We start from the raw sequence: 18943 nt of genomic DNA, 5'->3' as shown, positions 1-18943 counted from the left end.
CTAGAAAGGAAATAATGATCTGAAATGCTCTTTGTGTAAATCCAGGAACTTTACAAGCTTACAAATTTCAGTTAATGCACAGACAGCCTACATTTTTTACAGAAGGGAAGGCTTGATCCAGTTCAGTGTCTGTTGCGGTATGTAGCACCTTTTTGGAGAGTCTGTGTGGTTGGCATGAGAGGCAATCCTTCATGTTTTTTAAGTCAGTTTTAAGTGTTCCGCAGATTGAAATAGGAATAGAATTGTATCACTGACAGCCGAAGGTTTCTTATGGCATGTCAGTAGCCCTCATGGACTATAGCTGCTGCTGGCAGAAAGCTTTTCAGAATAGCATCAGTCACTGCAATGAAGTAAATTGCTTGTCCCATCTCTCAGACAAAATGAAAAATACCTGTGTGAGCGGTCGCTGTGGCAGCAGCTCGTGCAGTATCTCCAGAGCTGGACCGAGATCAGGAGACGACTTTGTTTCAGCTCAGAACCAATGTGAGATCTTCCCAAAACCCAGTCAGTGCTCTGCCTCTGAAGTGAAAATGCGCTGCCTTGTTTTCAAGGGCACCGAGGGCAGAGACATTGGAGGGTGGTAGGATGGGAGAAATGGATCAATGTCAATAAAGTGGTAGCTCTGATGGATCTCATTTTGATGGAAGCTAATAATATAAAGCTTATGCTTTCTTGTGACAACACTTGGGGTGAATTGTGATTTTATTCCTTTCCTTGAACTTGAGTTTTGATGAAGATATAAACTGGCAGAATTAGAGATGGAGAAATCATGCTGTCTGACCCAGGATGGCCAGAGGCTGTTACACCTCACCTTCTAATTGCTTTTTCAGTTTCTTTTCTTTTTTTCTGTTCTCTGCATCCTTCTGTGCCATTTTTCCTCCTCCTCCTTCTGCCCACAAGGCTCTAGGATCCAACAGCCTGCCTTCCCATAACCTCTGCCCACTCCTTTTTTTAGTGTTTGGGGCTCTGTGACCTGTCTCTAGGAACTGCTGCAGCTACAAACAGAAATCCAGATACTGTTTTTGCTCTTTCCCAGCCATGACATCAGAGCCCCAGCATCAATACAATAATGAAGCCTCTGTTGGATTTGTTTCCCATCCCAATGCAAGCCTTGTCTATGGGATTTTGTTTGTTGTTGCGGTTGGTACAGCATACGGGATGCACAGCCACAAGCTGGAAGCGGCAAGCAAACAAACAACGGCAAAAAAACACCCACAAACAAACAGCATTTATCAGATTCCTGTTCTACTGGGTTTGTCTTTTGAACTCTCAAAGCAGCAGTGAGCGTGCAGTGATGTTTTGCATGTCCAAAAGCATGGAAACCACCAGTTATGGCAAATAAAAATATTTAGCCTCTGTAGATGACTACAGCTTCTCCTTGTGCTCCATTCCCTCCATCTCTTTGCCATCCTGCTGTGTGCTGCAGGCTCCTAGCTGCCCTCCCTGCCCTCTTACCACCCAAATCTTGAGGTGGGCAGAAGCCCCAAAGCACCTATGTGCAGTTTTTGGAATGTGGGTCATTGGTCCTGGGAGAGTTAAGGAAAAAAGGACACTTTGCATGGAGTCTCCCCAGGTGTTCCCCAAACCTTCAGTACTCTCCCAAATATTTCTTCTGTTGCAAAGCTGCAAAAAAACATTTTCCCAAGGTCTGTGTGGTGTCACCGGTTGAAACCAAATTTTCTTCAGTCTAGTGACCCATCTCCCTAGGCAAAACTTTTGACACATCCTATGAGTTGCGCTTATGGAGCTTACGCAAATATTTCAAACAGTTTTGTGTTTTTTTTTCTTTGATGTGTGCATGCAGATTCTGCTGGTGTTAATGAGAGTCTGATCTTCATATTCAGTTGAGCGTTTTGACATACGGATGGGCCATAGGGCATTTGATTTAACATCTCAGTTTAAAGGACTGCAAATCTGTTCAGGGAATCCAGGTTAGTAAGATGCAATTTGGGAAGTTAGAACTATATACTTGATTACAAAGAGTGATAAATATTTAATAACATTTTTCTGAAAGCTTTGGAAGACATGAAAATGCCATCAACTTTGCAGGAAACTGCTGTATTGGGTTTTCTTGACAAATGGAGAGAATTCAGTTCCTCCTAGAAAGTACTGTCATGTAAATATGGGATGAGGGAGCTGTTGCCTGAAATTCTGTTATTTGTAGTGTTAGCAGAAGTGCCTGCTTCTCTTCCAAAGCTCTGTGCCTTAAGGGAGTGCTGGGCATCGATCAGGGCGGAGAGGCTGGGGAAGGCCTTCATTAGGCCGTGTACAAGCTCAGTTGAGGTCAATGTTTGTCAGCATATGGCTTGTGGATTTCTGGGATCTGTGAAAGGAGTTAGTGTGAAGTGAGACTGTTTGTGTGCTGTAGCATTGCTTCAAGTTATCAAAATGAAGCAGAACTTCTAGCTTAGAACAACCATAAAGTTATTTCATTTGGGGCTAACATTTTCAGAGGTGGAGAGGCAATTTATGTGCCTACAGTTACAGATCAGCAGATTGTATCTCAAAGCAAAGAACATTTTGAAAACGTTCGACCAGCATTGCGATAGTGAAAGACATCGTCTGGAAAATCCCCAATGTATGTGTATGACTGCAGAGAATGGCAGTCTATGCTTTCAAGCCTCAAACTGAACAAAAAATGACAGCTTTTGTATTTATCTTAAAATAATTAGGTGGCGTTGATGATTTTGGGTATTTTCATTTCAAATGGGAAGTAAATGCCCCACTTCCCCTGCTAATCTGTGAATCCAGAGACTCGCAGCTTTCGGCGTGACTATTCATGATTTATTTACTTTTTAAAATTCAGACATAGGAATGTGTGTGATGATTTATTCCTGCATGTAATTGGATACAGTGATTAAATGAGCTTGCATATTGTACTTCATTGTCCTTTTGGGATGTGGACTGCTGTGTCTTTGAAACAGCAGCTCCTAATAGAATTGATTCTGACTCCTGTATATTTGCTGTAGTTGCTGATGTGTATCTGAAAGCCGATTTGGAAAATTGCTTTTAAATATATGCTCTTATATAGGAGGTACTTAGCTAGCTGAAGAGTTGTATGTAATCCTCAGAGCCTTCCTTTAAGATGCCTTGCTGCCTTCTCCTGCAGGGACTCTTCTTGAAATTAAACACATGCTCACTGATACGTAAGCTGAAAGAAGCTATAGGATACCAGGCTGTGCCCATGGACCAGTGAATGCAGAAGGAGACAGTCATCGTGTCATTGCTTGTTTTCTCTAGAATAGTTAGGAATGATATGAGGAAAGATTAAAGCAAGATTTTTATAATTGGCCTCAATGAGCAACTGAATAATCAAAGCAGTTTAATGAAGTGCGGAAAGACACTGTAAGTTGTCATTTTCCATATATATGGTCATTCAGCAGCCACAGAGCCCTTGGCTGGTGCTGTGCAAGCACAAAGTAAGAGCCAGTGCTCTGCCCAGAGAATCCCCATGCTCCGCCAAGACCCTGCGCAGCGGTGTGGTGCAACAGAGGTGAGAACAGCAGCAGCAAGACACCTTGTTAGAGGAACTCAAGATGCCTTGTTAGAGGAACTGGTTTGCACACAGTTTGCAAAATTTTAAGTAAGGAATATATCTTGGTGATGCTACTAGTCCCAGTGTTGGAGGTGGTAAATTTTAATCAAAGGAACAGTCCTGCCAGGAGCAGCCTGAGGTGCTGTGGCTTTGTCTCTTCTGGCAGAGCTGGTTCATGTCTGAAAACATAACTCTGCTTACATGCAGCCTTTACTTGAATGAGAGAAATTTGCCTCTGCAAATTACTGCATGTGCACTTATTTTCATTATTTGTAGAAATGTAGTATCTTTGAGAATTAGCTAGCTCTGCCTCAAATTTGGTTGAAATTTGCCAGCAGATTTGAAATGGAATTCAGTGAATGGGGTAAGGGACAGCAAGGCTGGCAGACAGTTTGGCAGACAGCTCAGTTCTATGAGTGGTATTCCCATAAGGAACAGGAGAAAACAAGAAATTCTGAAGAAAAAGGTGATAACTTTATTATGATAATAATAACAGTAAGCGTATTGTAGAAACTGTGCCACTGTTGGCCTGTTTGATTTGAAAAGGGTTTAGAATTTTGAAAGCAAAAGGGACTTTGCATTGGGTTCGCTATCTAACTTGATAAATTTGATGGCTTTGGCTCGCTGGTGAGAGGCCAAATGCTGTGGTGTCCCATGCATGATACCCTGGATCGATGAACTGTAGAAATGGGAGATATGGCACCGAGCGCTAATTGCTGTCAGGTGTGTCTTGGTGAAACACAGTCCATGAGCACAGAATGGCACAATTTGCATCTCAGCCAAGGAGATTCCTTTATGCCCCATGGAGGTCCATAGAGCAGCTGGCAGGGTGGATGAGGCAGGGTACTGACCAAATGATTTCTGCAGTGTTCAGAGTGTATCTCTTGTATTAGATGTTTCACAGGTTGTGCGTGAAAGTTACAGGGCCTAGTTAAGACTTGTATAGTACAACTCCTTTCTTTTCTAAGTGCAAAGTTGTATTTATCCCAGAATTATTTTGTTAGTGTAGTTTTTGTAACTAAATTATGAAGTAGCACAAAAGAAAATTCTGAAATAATGACAAAATTGAGTAGTTACCTGTAGAAAATGACCCTACTGGGCTTTCATCCAGTAATTGCTTAATATCCCAGATTTATTTTACTGAAATAAGCAAAGCCATCAAATAAAATCCCTGAGTAATTACGGTACAGCTGAGTCAAGGACCTAATGCTGAACTCTCCAGTGAGAGAAATTATTTGAAATTTATGGAAATAAAGATGTTCTTTTTTGAAAGCGCAATGCTGAACGACCACGTATGCAAGCAGCTAGAGATCGCTGCACAGCAGCACCTTTCTGCTGCTGCCGGGAATAAAACTGCCATGAAGGTATTATGATGCTCACAAGCAGCTGAATGATGGATAACATCTGTTTGTCTTTTGTTTTAGCCCTGTTTGATCTTTAAGGAGTGCAAGCAGGAACCTTTTCTTTTTCTTTCATCATGCTGTCAGGACAAGGTTGTACTGACAAGCCCTTTGGTTTGAAATTGTTAGATATTCTTAAAAAACATGCTGCCTTGTATTGTAATTGTCAGTGATCAAAGGAGAAAAGCTGTCTTTAATTACATGTTAACCCGTCACTGGAATGATTTGGGTGTCTCAGCATAGCAAGTGCAATTTCAGGTTCATAATTTAGGCACATATATATATAATGTATGTAAGTCTACAATTAATGCAACGTGTTTAACCACCACAACCATGACATGTATGGGGTTTTTTTGGAGCCCATTCGCCACGTGGAGAGGCAAACCCCATCTCTGTGGGTGCTCTGATACTCGTCTCTGGGGTTTCATCCTGTGGAGATGTGCTGGGGAGGGTGAGGAAGGCAGGCAGCAGAAACGTGCACTGTTGGCAGCACATGCTCCAGTGCCACATGTTGTGAAGCTCACTGCTTAGCATATTTATGATAATTCGGGTCCCAGGGGCAAACAAGATTCTTCTTATATCTCCTTCCCCGGGCTGAAGCACAAAGAAATTTCCCCTTGCTTCTTTGTAGGGAAAAAATAATGGATCAAAGTTTCTTGCTAAACACTTTTCAAAATACACAGAGCAGATCTGTACATTTCGGACCCTCTGGGGACCTAGTGCTCCAGTTGGTATGGAAAGCAGCCAGCAGTGGATGATGAGGATAATGCTGCATGCTGAATCCAAGGCATTGCACGGACCTGCAGAGCTTGAGATGTGCCATTTCTGTGTGTTGTTTGGCTTGTCCTTTATCCATAGGATGCTCCATCATGGAGTGTACTCTGGTTACTCTATTGTACTTGTCACTGTAATCCACTGGACTGGATATTGTCCTTTTGAGCCTGTCATTAGGCAGTACTTCAAAAATATAGGTGGCAGTAACTTTAGCATATTATGCATATGAAGATATTGATAATTAAGATTTTTAAAATTATTCATTTTTTAATAGACATAGGGGAGTCTGAAACAGAAAATTTTGATTTGTGGTCTTAGAAATGTCTCTGTGGGTTAAGTCCTATTAAAGAATCTCAAGTTGGATATCAAAAATAAAGAATCTACAAGAAGAGGTGACTGTTTATGAATTTATATAGAATATCAGATCTGAAGGTTACTGTTCCCCTGGAGAAGGTTTTCCAGCTCAGCAAACAGAAGGACACATTGAACTTGAATCTTGATTCTTCCTCAATGCAGTGAATTTTGGACAGCACGGATGAAAAGAATGAAGATTAAGTACATTTTACTTTCTGTTGACTTTCTGAAAGTCAGATGCCTGATGCGTAGTATTTTAGCGTTCCCTTTAAACTCGAGTGCCAGTGGACCTGGGAAGAAGGCATGGGAGCCTTACTGCACCTGTTGGGTGGTGCAGCATTACTGGAGAGTGCTGCCTGGGAAGGGCTGTGCTGCTTGCAGGCAGCAAAAGGTCCCGTTGGCCTCCTGAAGCAGTGACAGAACTCAGTGTCACCTGGACATGGTGAGATTGAGGATCTGGGCTGGAGAGCACTGCATCCCTTTGGGTGCTTGGAGGTGGGGGTGATGGCAGGGATATGAAGAAGTCCAGGTGAAAGAAGAGAAAAAGAAGAAAATTGCCCTTCATTTGCTTGTCTGACTTTTGGTGGGACCGGGTGGCAGGCTGTGTGCCTGCTGCAGGTGTAGCACAAGCGAGGGCTGTGCAGCACACTGTGCTGTTATTGCTGCATGCCTATCTCCTCTGCCCCACAGGCAGCTGGCTGCGGGCAGAGGGATGAAAGAGAACCATTAAATCTTTTATCTTCCATCTTGCCGCTGCAGGCACTCTTGGCCTGGCTGGCTTATTATAAACAATCGATGGAAGGAGAAGATGGTGGTTTTTTTTTTTTTTTTTTTTTCCTGAAGTACTTTGGGAGATTCCTGATGTGAACAAGGACTGGCTGCTTTCTGCAGCTAGGCTGCCCTGAGTACCTCGCACGTACCTTTAAATATCTCAATTATCTGTCAACTGAAGATTCACTGCATGGAGAACTTGGGTGTTCTACTTGCAGTAATCAAGGGCTTTTTTAACAAAAAGTAGCAATATCTTAGGGTGACAGCTATGGGCACTGTTTCTAATACTTTAAAATGTGTAAGGAATAGTGGATTTGTCCAATAACTTCAAGTAACGCAGACCATTATAACTGCACATTAATCACTGCTCCATCCTACCTGGGAGAAAGAAAGAAAGAAAAAAAAAAAAAGGAGGAAAAAAAAGCTTCAGATGTCTATGTGAAAAAATTAGTGCCTCATTAAAGCTAGGCAAGTCTGACATTTGCTCTCTGCCTGTGGTTTCAGGGCTTTTTGTCCTTCTAACAAAATATGAAGCTGCTCCAGTATGTGTGATGGCAGCAACTGGAATGCAACTTTAGGAGGATCTTTGACCTTACCAGACAGAATGTGTTTGATTCATTTTGCAGATGTTAAAACACTGCCAGAATTCACTGGGAGATGACCTTAGAAATTATTTCTACTTCTGATTTTTGTGCTCTAATAAAAATTCTGGTTGTACAGGTTAAACATCTTGCCCTTCTATATTTTCTTTTCCTAACCTAATGCCAGAAATAAATGTCTTGTTCTTTATTCCTTTGTGCATTGATTTCTCGGTGCTTCAGTGCCTAGATGACATAACTACTATAATTGTTTTAATACATTAGCAGCAAATTATATATTGATGTTCCTTTTTCCATTGACCTTTCTTCTTCAGCATAATTTTTGGCTTTTGCTTCCTGCTGTGTCCATGGTGGCATAGCATTTTCAGAGCATTTGATTTTGGATTAAGGGCTAATCCTGTGAGGTCCTGAGTGTCATTGCCATCTGCTGAATGAATGCAGGGGAGATTTGAGACCACTCAGCACCCTCTCTGAAATGAGCGATATCTTGCTGGATCAGATAGTAATGATAGCAGCTTGCATTTACTGTTGGTACTCAGAGACATTCTGACATTTTTAGTAAATTACTGTGGAATTACAGATTATTGAGAAACTTCTATCTTTGAAAGGAGTTGCCCTCAAATCGCTTTTCCATTTCTGCAGAACAAACAATTTTCTGATTACTAGCTACAACTGCTGGACATGCATTTGCATTGCTGAAAGGTTTCAGAGCGTTGCATAGAATTATGTGAACCAAAAAGGCTCCGTGTAGCAGCCTTGAGGTGTGATTATAATTTTTCACATTCTGTGGAAAGGAGTAAGAGGAGCGACAAAGAATTTATCAAGCTTAAGAGCTTTCAGCACTGAGAGGCAGGAAAACTTGCAAATGCATTGCTGTAGCTCTCATCGAGTTTAATTTGAAGTCAGTAAGTGCATATTCAAAATAGCAAAAAAGTGTCTATTCCCTACAGAACAGTAAGCAATCAGCATCCATTTTACTCAAGCACAGGGATCTCATCTGTCTGTTTGCCCAGCTGTAACCCTATCTCATAGGGCTGTTTTTATGCTTAATGAAATGCAAGTTTTAACTGTTTCTGAGCGCTGCGGTATTGCTCACCCTATCTACTAGTATTTTCTTTAAAGAATTAATTCAAAAAAAAATCCCATATCTTGTTGATGTGTGTCTTGAATTAACAAGCTACATCAGTGTTATTAAGTCCAACTTTTTAATGTTTTTCAAATCTGCTCTGGGGGATGAGCCCCACTGAATGCTAAAGAAATGTGGCTGGTCCTACAAGGTAAGGATGACACAGTGAATGCAAATAAGAGCCAAATTTGAAGTCGCTGTTGATTTTTAAATTCACAGTGCTGGCTAATGCTGATTAATCCATTAACATAAAGAGATGACTGGAGCCAACCATATGTTCATACCATTGTCTTTGCCATAACTGCAAATAGGAAATGGCACGGTTGAAGGGTTATAGTTCTGGGTTTTTTTTGGATGTTGTCTAAAGCACATCTCTCTCCATCCCCCCCAGAGCACCAAAGAAATTAATTCCTGCACAAAACCAGAGTTTGCATTGATGTCTGAGAAATGTGTGTGTAACCCCCATTCATAGTTCATGCCGCTGGAGTTCCCGCACACCAAACACTTCATGCTCAGGTTTTAACGTGCTTCAGGGCAAAGGAGATCTTACGATCTCCTCTTGTATGATACCTTTATTAGAATGAGAGGTAAACTGAGAGTAAGGGCATTTAGCAATTCCCTTGGTTTGGAGGGAAGATAGTTTGAAGAGTAAAATTTTTAGTTCAACACATAAGTTCTTTGCCTTTTTACTATGTTTGTCATATACTATATATATGTATCAATATATATACTCAGTATATGACAACTGCATTTTTTTTGGCTTCTTCATCCAGATTTGGGCTTCCCTAGCAAATCCTCAGAGAAAGCTGAATGTCTACTTTGCATAAAGTGGAAAAAGGCTTTATCTGTGTTTTCATGTAAGCCGATTTAATACAAATCTACAAAAACCTTAAGTCTTTCTGTAATTCTTGCACAACTATTCACACTGGATTTATACAGTGCAAAGTGAAAGAGATTTGGATTCAGAATGATAATAAATTTTCTAAGAAACCAGATTAGTTTTTTTTTTTACAGTTTAACAGATTTCACTATTATTGCCCTCTTATCAATGAGCAGTATGTGACATAGACAATCAGCAGTTAAAGGGATACAGAGTCACATGCACAGAACCTGTATTCTTATGCTTATCTATACAAAGGAAGTTACATTTTATAAATCACATAATAAAAGAATTATACATTGAATATTGAAATCCTGTTGGCCTGCTTGTTTTGCATAAATTTATTTTTTCTTAATATTTAAATAAGTGTTCAATGGGAAAAAAGAAAATGGAAACAGAAACACCTCAGAGTGAGAAGAATAGGATGCAAAACATTGCTTTTTTCAGATATGAGGGGAAAAGAAGTGCTTCTTGTCATCTGGGCAATTGGTTGATGATGGAAGTGGGAGGACTGGTTTGGCTTATTTTTCACCTTTTTTTTTTGTTGTTGTTAGCCATTGAGAAGCATCAAGACAAGAACTATTTTGGATGTTACAGTGGGATCAGAAATCCAGGACAAACAGGAATTTGTCTTCAGGTTATCTCTTCTTGTGGATATAAAGGGATTAATGACTCAGTGCTGGTATTAGGAGCAGTTATATCTGGCTAAGCTGGATGGGGTGCCTAGTATTAGCAATAGAGCAATAGGTGTACTCTGAACAGTTTGATCTATTGAACATATAATGCAGATATGTATACAACATTGTTCTAGCTGTGATGGTCTAAAGAGAATGGTGCACATGCATACTAGTAAGTAATGCACGGGTGTTCTGTTTGATAGGTAGTTAAGTGTAACTGTAGCACTGGAATATTTCTCTGCATATTTTCCTTCTTTACTCATTCTATATGATGGCCAAACTGAATGTGTACTTTCAAAAATTTCTCAAACATTAATTTAATAAAAATAGTTTAACTTTAGTTTCATTTAACAAAGGCATTTCCTTTAGCTTAAGTCTCTTTCCATACTTCTGTAACAAGTCATCAATGTCTGAGAGCTCCCCTGATGCCTTGTACCACTGCGCTAGTTTAAGAGAATGTCCATATTTGAGAATAGCTTGCAGGTCTTGGACACAGTGATGATATAAAGTATACTGCATGTCCTGGTTTGTTAAATCTGTACAATGGAAGGTGTCGGGCTACAGCGCTTTATTAATTTATTTTCTAAGCCTTGGTAACTGATACCCTGGCTAGGGAAGACTGTGAAGGAGAGAGTAGATTAACCACTGAAAAATAAAATTTAGTGTGTAAACCTCTGTGACAATCCCATTCTATACTCCTGCCATTTAAAATTGTGCATATATAAAGATATGCCCTCATGTCAAGGGCAAGCTCCAAAATATGTAGAGTTACCCCCTCAGAGAAAAGGGGTATGGTCTTGTTAGGTAAGTGGGCACATGGAAAGCAGCAGGGAATTCTCTGTTTTTTATGAAGTACATGGTACTATGCTGTTTGGTGTTCATCTAAACATATGATCATTTATTGTCTCTGGGACTCTAGATCCCCGTTCCCAGCCAAACACACCATTGTTGCCGTTGGATCCCATCACTATGCCCATGCACTACAGCTGCAGCTTCTCTTGTAGATGCATTGCTGGGTCCTCCAATTGCTGACTGAAAGCAAATGTTCCCTGAGAAATTTGCATGCATCGGAACATCCCACATCTATATACTGCTCTTTCCATCCCTCGCCCATCCTGCATTCATGTTGCAGAAGGACCCGTATACTGCAGAAAGATTGGAAATGTGGTACTAACAGCTGCCAGTGACGTTCATGTCCATGCTAACTTATTTCACTTAGGTGAAGGGTGAGACCATGAGAAACTGTCTCAGTAGAAACTGATGTGAACTGATTATTTAATAACAAGGAAGCACAATGCTTGCTTTTTTGTTATTTTTATGCCTATGATACCATTCTGAGAGCACACGTTCAGTGCTGAGATTACTTCCTAAGGCTGCCCCTGAAGAACTGCAGGAGAAGTAGTCCATTGAACTCATGCTGTTTCTGCTGCATGTCTTAATGAAGTTTAAAATGCTTGAAATTGTCTTTGGAATGAAATATTCCATAGCTGCAAGCTGACTGCATACTTTGTAATAATTGCTTAACCAAATAAAGGAAAACTGTGCAGAGTAAAGAAAAATTAGATTGATGGCTAAGAGAAAATGATTACATAAAAAATTCATGAAGAAGAGAAATTAAAAAAATAACATCACAGTGTTCTGCATGAAGAAATACTTTTCCTCCATAGGAAACATTTTGTCTTTGTTAACCATTACTGTGTTTTTATTATCTTTGAATGCTATAAACACCAGAAAAACTTTTTCTATAAGAAGAATGGGGAAGGTGGCCACAAATTTATGCAGAAACAGGGTCGTACTACAATAAAATTTAAAAGCTGAGGTACTTCACCCCATTATGAACGGCAGTATGGTGCAATGTAAATAATTAATGTTGACTGGAATTGTCTTTTTTTTCCTCTTCCTTTTTTCTTTTTTTTTTCCCCTTTTTTTCCTTTTTCCCCCTTTTCCCCAATTCTTTTGTTTTTCTTTTTTTCTTTCTTTTTTCTTTTTATTTAACTCTTAAATAAACCAAAATTAAATAGGAAAACCCTAAGAGGACTTCTATTCATAATTATTAAGAACTACTATGCTTAAAGCTCTAACTCATTGAAGGTTACTGCTCTAAGTATCCATTAGTAGCCAGAATGAACAATTTGCTGTGAATAAATTGTCTCATGCATAGTCTTTCTCACTGTTTACAGATTGAGACCAGGGAATAGTTAATTGTGAGCACATCTACAAAAGGATTTTAGAAGTGTGCATTTGTTTGTATTGGACAAATTATTTTTTAAGAATTTGTTCATACTCAGTTTTTGTCCCCTTGTTACGGCATATAAGGCCATTCTGGAATTATATGACTCATGGTGCACGTGAGAAGAAAATAGAGTGAACTACAGTGATAGGTAGTACTTTGGGGAAATACATACAAGTTGGTACAGACGTAAAATATGAATATTACTATAAAGTCTTTAGGGTGATGTTTGGCAATAGATATTTAATCTAGCAAAAGCACTTTCACTGCTTACTTGTTAAAGCATTTTAACAGATGACAGATACTATTAATGGTCCACATGTATAATCTAGACCTTTTTTCTTCAAAACATTCCTTTAGGGTATAAATTTCTAAACAAGTTTAGAGGCAATTTGTAGAGATCCAGCCCATACACAAGCTACATGAATCAGTATCGAAGGACTTTTCTTTTTACCCCTTCCTCTCCATTTAAAAGGGAAAAAAAGAACAATTTTAATCTTCACTTTTTTTTTTTTTTTTTTAAGAATTGCATTAATAATATTTGTAGCACAGTTACTGCAAAAAAAATTTAAGGAAAAAAGTCAAGTCATAGCAAACCCAACCTTTCTTCCTACTCCAACACTTTGATGTGCTGGAAGCATTTTAAATAGACACTTGATGATCAGGTGTCTATGATGGGTAAAGATGATCAGGTATTAAAAAGAAACTTTTATTTGTATTTGTATTTTAACACCAGCTGGTATGATAAAGTCACAGTATTTTGAACAATTGCGAAAGTTTATTGAGAAGCTTTACAGTTTTATTTCAGCAAGTACTTCATCTCTTTTCTGAATGAATGGCTATGTCCTGCTGAAACTAACATATCACCTAAAAAGAATAGAAAGTTTCTGTGGAAATAATCTGTTATAACTGTATCTTTGACTTGATGAGCACCACTGCAAATAGTTTGGTCAAGAACTAAAATAAGAGATTAGGTGTGGTTATTGGCTCCAAGAACTGCAGTTTCCAAATAAATGTGAAACCTCCAACTTTAATAGCTGCATTGTATCATCCAAAAGATGTGCAACAGAATGAACTGCTGACCTTTTGGATACAGAAGAAGCTGTTCACAACATCTTTTTCATTTATGGAGACAAAATGTTCCTTTTATACAAAGATAATACTTTCCACAGTTTTAAAACAATGTCTGTGAAATATAAAGGATTTAATTGTCTTATTTGTGAAAGCAAGAGGCTTCCGCTATGCCCCTTCTGATCAGGAGTCTTTCTAGACCAACTGTGCTAAAGGCATTGACTTAGCTACTTTTCTTTTGTTAATGACAACAGAAGTATTTTCAGTCCCACGCTGACAGGATGTGTTATCATTAGCTATCCATCCATGTGATACTCATATGATATCTGGCTTTGAATGATAAGGGGATGAATTTATTGCCGTTCTACACCTCATCTATGAGGTTAATTTACAGACAAGAAGGTCCAAGGTAGCTGTAACTGAAATTGGCCTAAATTGTTGTGAAATTACAGTCTTGGTCTGAAGAGCTTCTGGGATGCTCTCAGTTGCACACACATTCCCAAGCACTAGCTGAATGAGATCAGGGACAAACGGTTAGGAGAACAGGACTGGGAAATGAGGGCACAACCTTATCTTTCTCCTTTAAGGAGTGGTTTGTCCTTAGTCTTAGCAGCTGTAAGTCCACCAATGAATCACTACTTAATTTGTAATGGTTACTAGTAACAGCTAACTAGTAACAACTAGTAATACTGCTAAGGTTTTTTTTTTGCTCTACAGTGCTCCAAATAAATACATATATATCGATATATAACCAGAATTACTACCGTTGCCTGTTTTTCTGTTCTCACTTGGTAAAGCAGAGTAATTGCATCATAAAGATTGTTTCATTTGTGAATGAAGTATGAATTAATTCCTAGATCACACATAATTTATGAGTAATTAAAATTGGAAGCACAGTTGTGTGAGTTACAGAACAATGTGGGTTGGCAGGTAGCTCTGCTTGGAGTGGGCCCAGTAGGCCAGGCTGCTCTGGTCCTGCTGAGGTGGGCTCTGAATAACCCTGATTCAGGAGATTCTGCAGCTTACCTGGGCAACCTGTCTTGTTGCCATCCTCACAGGAAAAAAAATCTCTTTTATCCAGACAAATTCTCCCATGTTGCAATCTCTGTTGTTGGCCTCTGTTATTGTGTTGCATACCTCAGGGAAAAGTCTGGCTCAGTCTTGTCTTTCCCTGCCATCAGATTGTTGAAGGCCATCACAAGATTTCCCCTGAGAGCTCTCATCTTAGAGCAAACCTTTTTCTTTCATCTTTCCCCCTTGCACCTGGTGTGCATGGTAAAGGTTTGGATAAACCCTGCAATTGGCATGGCATGGGAATGAGGAATGGGAAAACTGTGCTGAGGTCTGAGTTGGCAGTGCTGCTTGTCCTGACAGCCTGAGGGGCTATGGCTGCAGGAGAAGTGTTCTGCCAGCAGGTGCCTTTAGTTACACTGATAGAAATCAAGTGGAGGTATGTCAGGAGCAGAAAATAACTTTGAATAATGTAATTAAGTAAACCAGAGAGAAAGGGTCTCAGCACTTGGTGATGCACACGGGTCTTAACTAGCTAAACATTTGAATATGCTTAGTTCTTGCTTCTCAAATACTGTGCCTAGATGTTCACCACAGTAAACGGCAATCTCAGTTTTCTATTACTAAAAAACTGTCTTCTGAAATTCTCAAACAACTTACTGGTGGAAATGTTGAGTGGCTGGAACCACCCAGCAGAGCCAGCTGGAATGTGGTGTTTGTGATAAGGACTCGTATTCATTCCTGAACTGCAGCTTATTTTGTGCATAGTTCTACTTGTTGGTTCATTGAGAATTGAGGACGTGCTTGTTAAATAAGGATCTCATCTCTGCAGTGTAAATGTATTGTTAACTGTGTGAAACGTAGTCTTCAAATCAGTGTGGTATTCTTTAGGATTTTTTTTGCACTATGCACACTAACAATGACAGATACTGTCTTCCTCCTCTCAAAAATATATTGTACCTTAGATTTTTTTTGTCCATCTCTGCAGAAACTCTCCTGGATGACTTCCTTCTCACATACACAGTCTTCATGACAACAGATGACTTGTGCCAGGCACTTCTGAGGCAATATCCTTTTAAGTGTTGTTTTAACACTCATCACGCAGTGACACCTAGGTTTGTATATTGTCAGGCTCAACTCGTAGCAACGGTGCAAACCTTATAAATGTTGTTTTTGTTGAAAGCTTTATAAATCTTTTCAACTTTTACAAAACAATGTTTAAAATCAGGTTAAAAGCTTTCCAGAATGTAAACGTTAATTCTTAGAATACCTGTGTAATGCACTCCAGATATGTAAAGGGAAAAATATGAAGAATAGGTATTCTAAAATATCTGCACCTTTTGTCATGTGATACAGTACATAACTCATTTTGTATTTTCAGTTATTTCTATAAGCTATAGAGTGTTGCTTGAATGAACTTGGAGCTATGAAATGAAACTTCTTTTTTTTTTCTTTTCTTTTTGTTGTGAAAGTCATTTCACCAACTGAAAAGAAGAATAGCGAAGGGAAAGGAACAATGTATAATGTGAATATCTTCTGTCATTTGCTGTTTCTGCTTTGTGAATAGAGGACAATAGTGGAAACTGATTCTTTTTCTTAATAGTGTTATTTCAGCTTATTGTGTAATTTGCACAGGGAAAAAGGAACTGACTTCCTCTGCTCAATTTTTTTCTCGTTGTAATGATGCATTGTCCTCTTTCATGCAGACATTCGTGTTGGCATCTGTGTGCAGGACAGAGTTTCATTCCAGCTTCTACAGGAAAGATATGATTTAACGTTGTATAATTCCTTTTAAATTGGTTTACTTTTTATAGACTTTTCTCTCTAATCTAGAAAGGAAAAAAGTTATGTTACATAGAGGATGAATGTTTCTATTACTGAGCATTTCATTCCAAAAAGTTGATGAAATTCCCAAAGCTTCAAACAGGATAAATATACATTGAAAACTGAACACTGTAGTGAAAGAAGTCTTTCACTGCCAAACAACAAACAAGATGATTATAAAGTCTTTTGCATTGCTGAATTTTAAAGTTTCAGTGAGTTCTTAGTATTTATTTTCCTTAACTTACTGTACCTATTGTGCAAAGAACCATCAAGGGAAAGAAGATGATTCTGATATATCCTGCAGGAAACGAAAGGTCTTGCATTTGGTGTCTCAGTGGACTTCTCTCTACAAAGACTGGTTACATGAAGATGAACATTTAAAACAATTTTTAAAGGTATTGAATCACTTCCTGGTGCATTTCAATGCTGTTTAGTTAGAATATAGTGTCTAAAAAGCTCCAACAGCAAAAGGTATAAAACATCATTTTTCATATTTAAATTTTGTCCTTGATGTCTATAGTATAAAGTGATTTACATGTGTCTTTCCTTAGTGCCTTAGAGGTAGTCAGTTTGAATGTAAAATCTATAATGTCTATTTGTTCAACATTACTTTCAAATACAAAACTTATAGAACTGCATGCTGCCTAGAAAATGGGAAAAAATAGGAAGGGAAGAAGTAAGATGATTAAGTAAAATGATGAAGATGTGGAAGTTCCTTGGACACAATGGCCTTGGTCTGCCAGAACAGAGTCTACATTCAGTATCCGTATGACCATGGATGAAGAGCAAGTTTTGTGATCTCTCTCAGAGGTGCTAGGAAGAACAAAATGCTATTCTAAGATGTTTATCAGATGTATATTGGGAACAGTGCAGCTTTTTGCATTTTTAGTAAATAAGACTCTGTCCTTATTAGCAAGGATCTGCAGATCTTTCTGAATGATTTCCAAAGCCTTTTATTATTGCTTGTAGACTTGCAAATAGCCACGCTGTAACTGGGCCAAGACCCATACGATCCATACAATTATTATTTTTTTTTTTAATTTTTTTTTCTGCATGTAGAATGAAAGTATTTTGAGAGAATTTGCAGGATTGATCTTCCACCTTTCCTAAAGGCTGACTTCAGTCATTCACTCAAGACAAAGGGTGAAATTTTGAACTGAATTTAGAGAAAGTCTTGAGCTTCCTGTTTTGTTTTGGTTTTGGAGGAGGACATACTGCATATGAAAGCAGAGACCTTAGGACTTTTGCTCTTTGGTACTAGGCTGTGTGGCAGTGTTTTGGAAATTGAGCATCATTCCAGCCACCAGCCAGGCTATACTGTTGCACGTACCTTGATGCAGTGCCTGTCTTTCTGTCCATAAAGGTGTGTGGCTGTCCAGTTTTTGCACGCCCAATATTTCTGCTTGAGAATTCGGTGTGATACAAGCAGTAGTAACATAAATGATGGTTGAAATTATACATGTAAAAGCAATATACAGGATTATAATCCACAATCATTTATGCTGAAATTCATAAATGTAGGAGTGTTAATTGGGCTAAAGCAACCTGGTGACTCAGCCTATGCGTATGAGCTCCATATTCTTGGAAAGAAAAGAGAAACATTTGTGTGCAGATTCTGAAAACATACAGAAAAAAATATTTCCCTCAATTTCAATCAGCTAAGCCAATTCATTTGACTTACCTCTTATCTGAGGTGGTGTGTTCCACAGTTAACTGAGGCTCCTAGCTGAGGGTAGTCAGAAAATACCTCCTCCAGAAAGAAAAAGTAAGGTTTATTTATTGATTGGCTTAAAATTAAGAGTATGTTGTTGCTTGTTTGTGAGAGATATTGACTGGATTTAAATATATGCAAATATGAGGGAAATTGAAGTAGAACATTCATTTTAAAAGTCTAAAACAGATTTATCTGTTTTTACCATTTTGGATGAGAGATGGTGGTGTGTTATGTTCTCAAGCTTCAGAATGGTTTCTTCTGAACTAACTTGGATTTGGTGTGACAGCCATGACTGTCATTTCATCCATCTGTAGACTAATGAGCATCAACATTTTGCTCGCTCCCTTGATGTTGATACAGTGTTTCTTCTAAGACAAACTGAGCATTGACTAGCCTGAAAATTTAAATGGAGACGTTCTCTGCTCATGGATCTTGCAAAAAAATTATGATGAAATTTATTTCAGCATGCTAATACTAGATTGATTTAGACTTATTGATGGGACACTTCACATTTATTTTTGAGTTTTCAGATGATAGCATGAAGAACTTATTTTGTTTTGTAGACAATATATCGGAATGTGTTAGATGACGTGTATGAATATCCCATTCTTGAGAAGGAGCTGAAAGAATTTCAGAAAATACTTGGGATGCATCGTCGTCAGTAAGTATTGATTATCCTTGTGATCAAATCTCATTTTACTTAGAGCGTAATTTATTTTTGTTGGCATCTTGCTGTAATTCAGTAAAGATTTAGGGATGAGTGATACAAATACTGTATTCATTTTCACAATTTTTCTTTAAAGTAGAGTTAGATTCCATCTTATCTGACGTTTGTTGGGTGGTGTGGAACTTTGTGGAAAAACTGTCAAAATATCACTCAGCAGTCTCTGATTTCAGATGATGTATCTCACTGCTCTCTTTCTCTCTCGTGCAATATTGAGAAGCAAATCTATTTCTCAATGGTTGCGTCAGGGTTG

General features: G+C 38.7%; 1 protein-coding gene across 6 annotated transcripts in view; it reads left to right on the top strand.

The window, feature by feature from the left end:
* Positions 1–18943, top strand: part of RAPGEF5 (Rap guanine nucleotide exchange factor 5) — a 153797-nt gene that overhangs the window by 102163 nt on the left and 32691 nt on the right. For all 6 annotated transcript variants that reach the window (XM_021385930.1, XM_021385929.1, XM_021385925.1 and 3 more), the window contains 3 exons: positions 15417–15495; positions 16503–16647; positions 18530–18627. In XM_021385930.1, the coding sequence (XP_021241605.1) occupies positions 15417–15495; positions 16503–16647; positions 18530–18627 (322 nt within the window). The remainder of the gene's footprint in view (positions 1–15416; positions 15496–16502; positions 16648–18529; positions 18628–18943) is intronic.

The sequence above is a fragment of the Numida meleagris genome, chromosome 2 (assembly GCF_002078875.1).
Source record: "Numida meleagris isolate 19003 breed g44 Domestic line chromosome 2, NumMel1.0, whole genome shotgun sequence".
Classification (NCBI taxonomy): domain Eukaryota; kingdom Metazoa; phylum Chordata; class Aves; order Galliformes; family Numididae; genus Numida; species Numida meleagris.
Note: the sequence above shows the minus strand (reverse complement) of the source record. Positions and strands in the feature narration are given on the sequence as shown.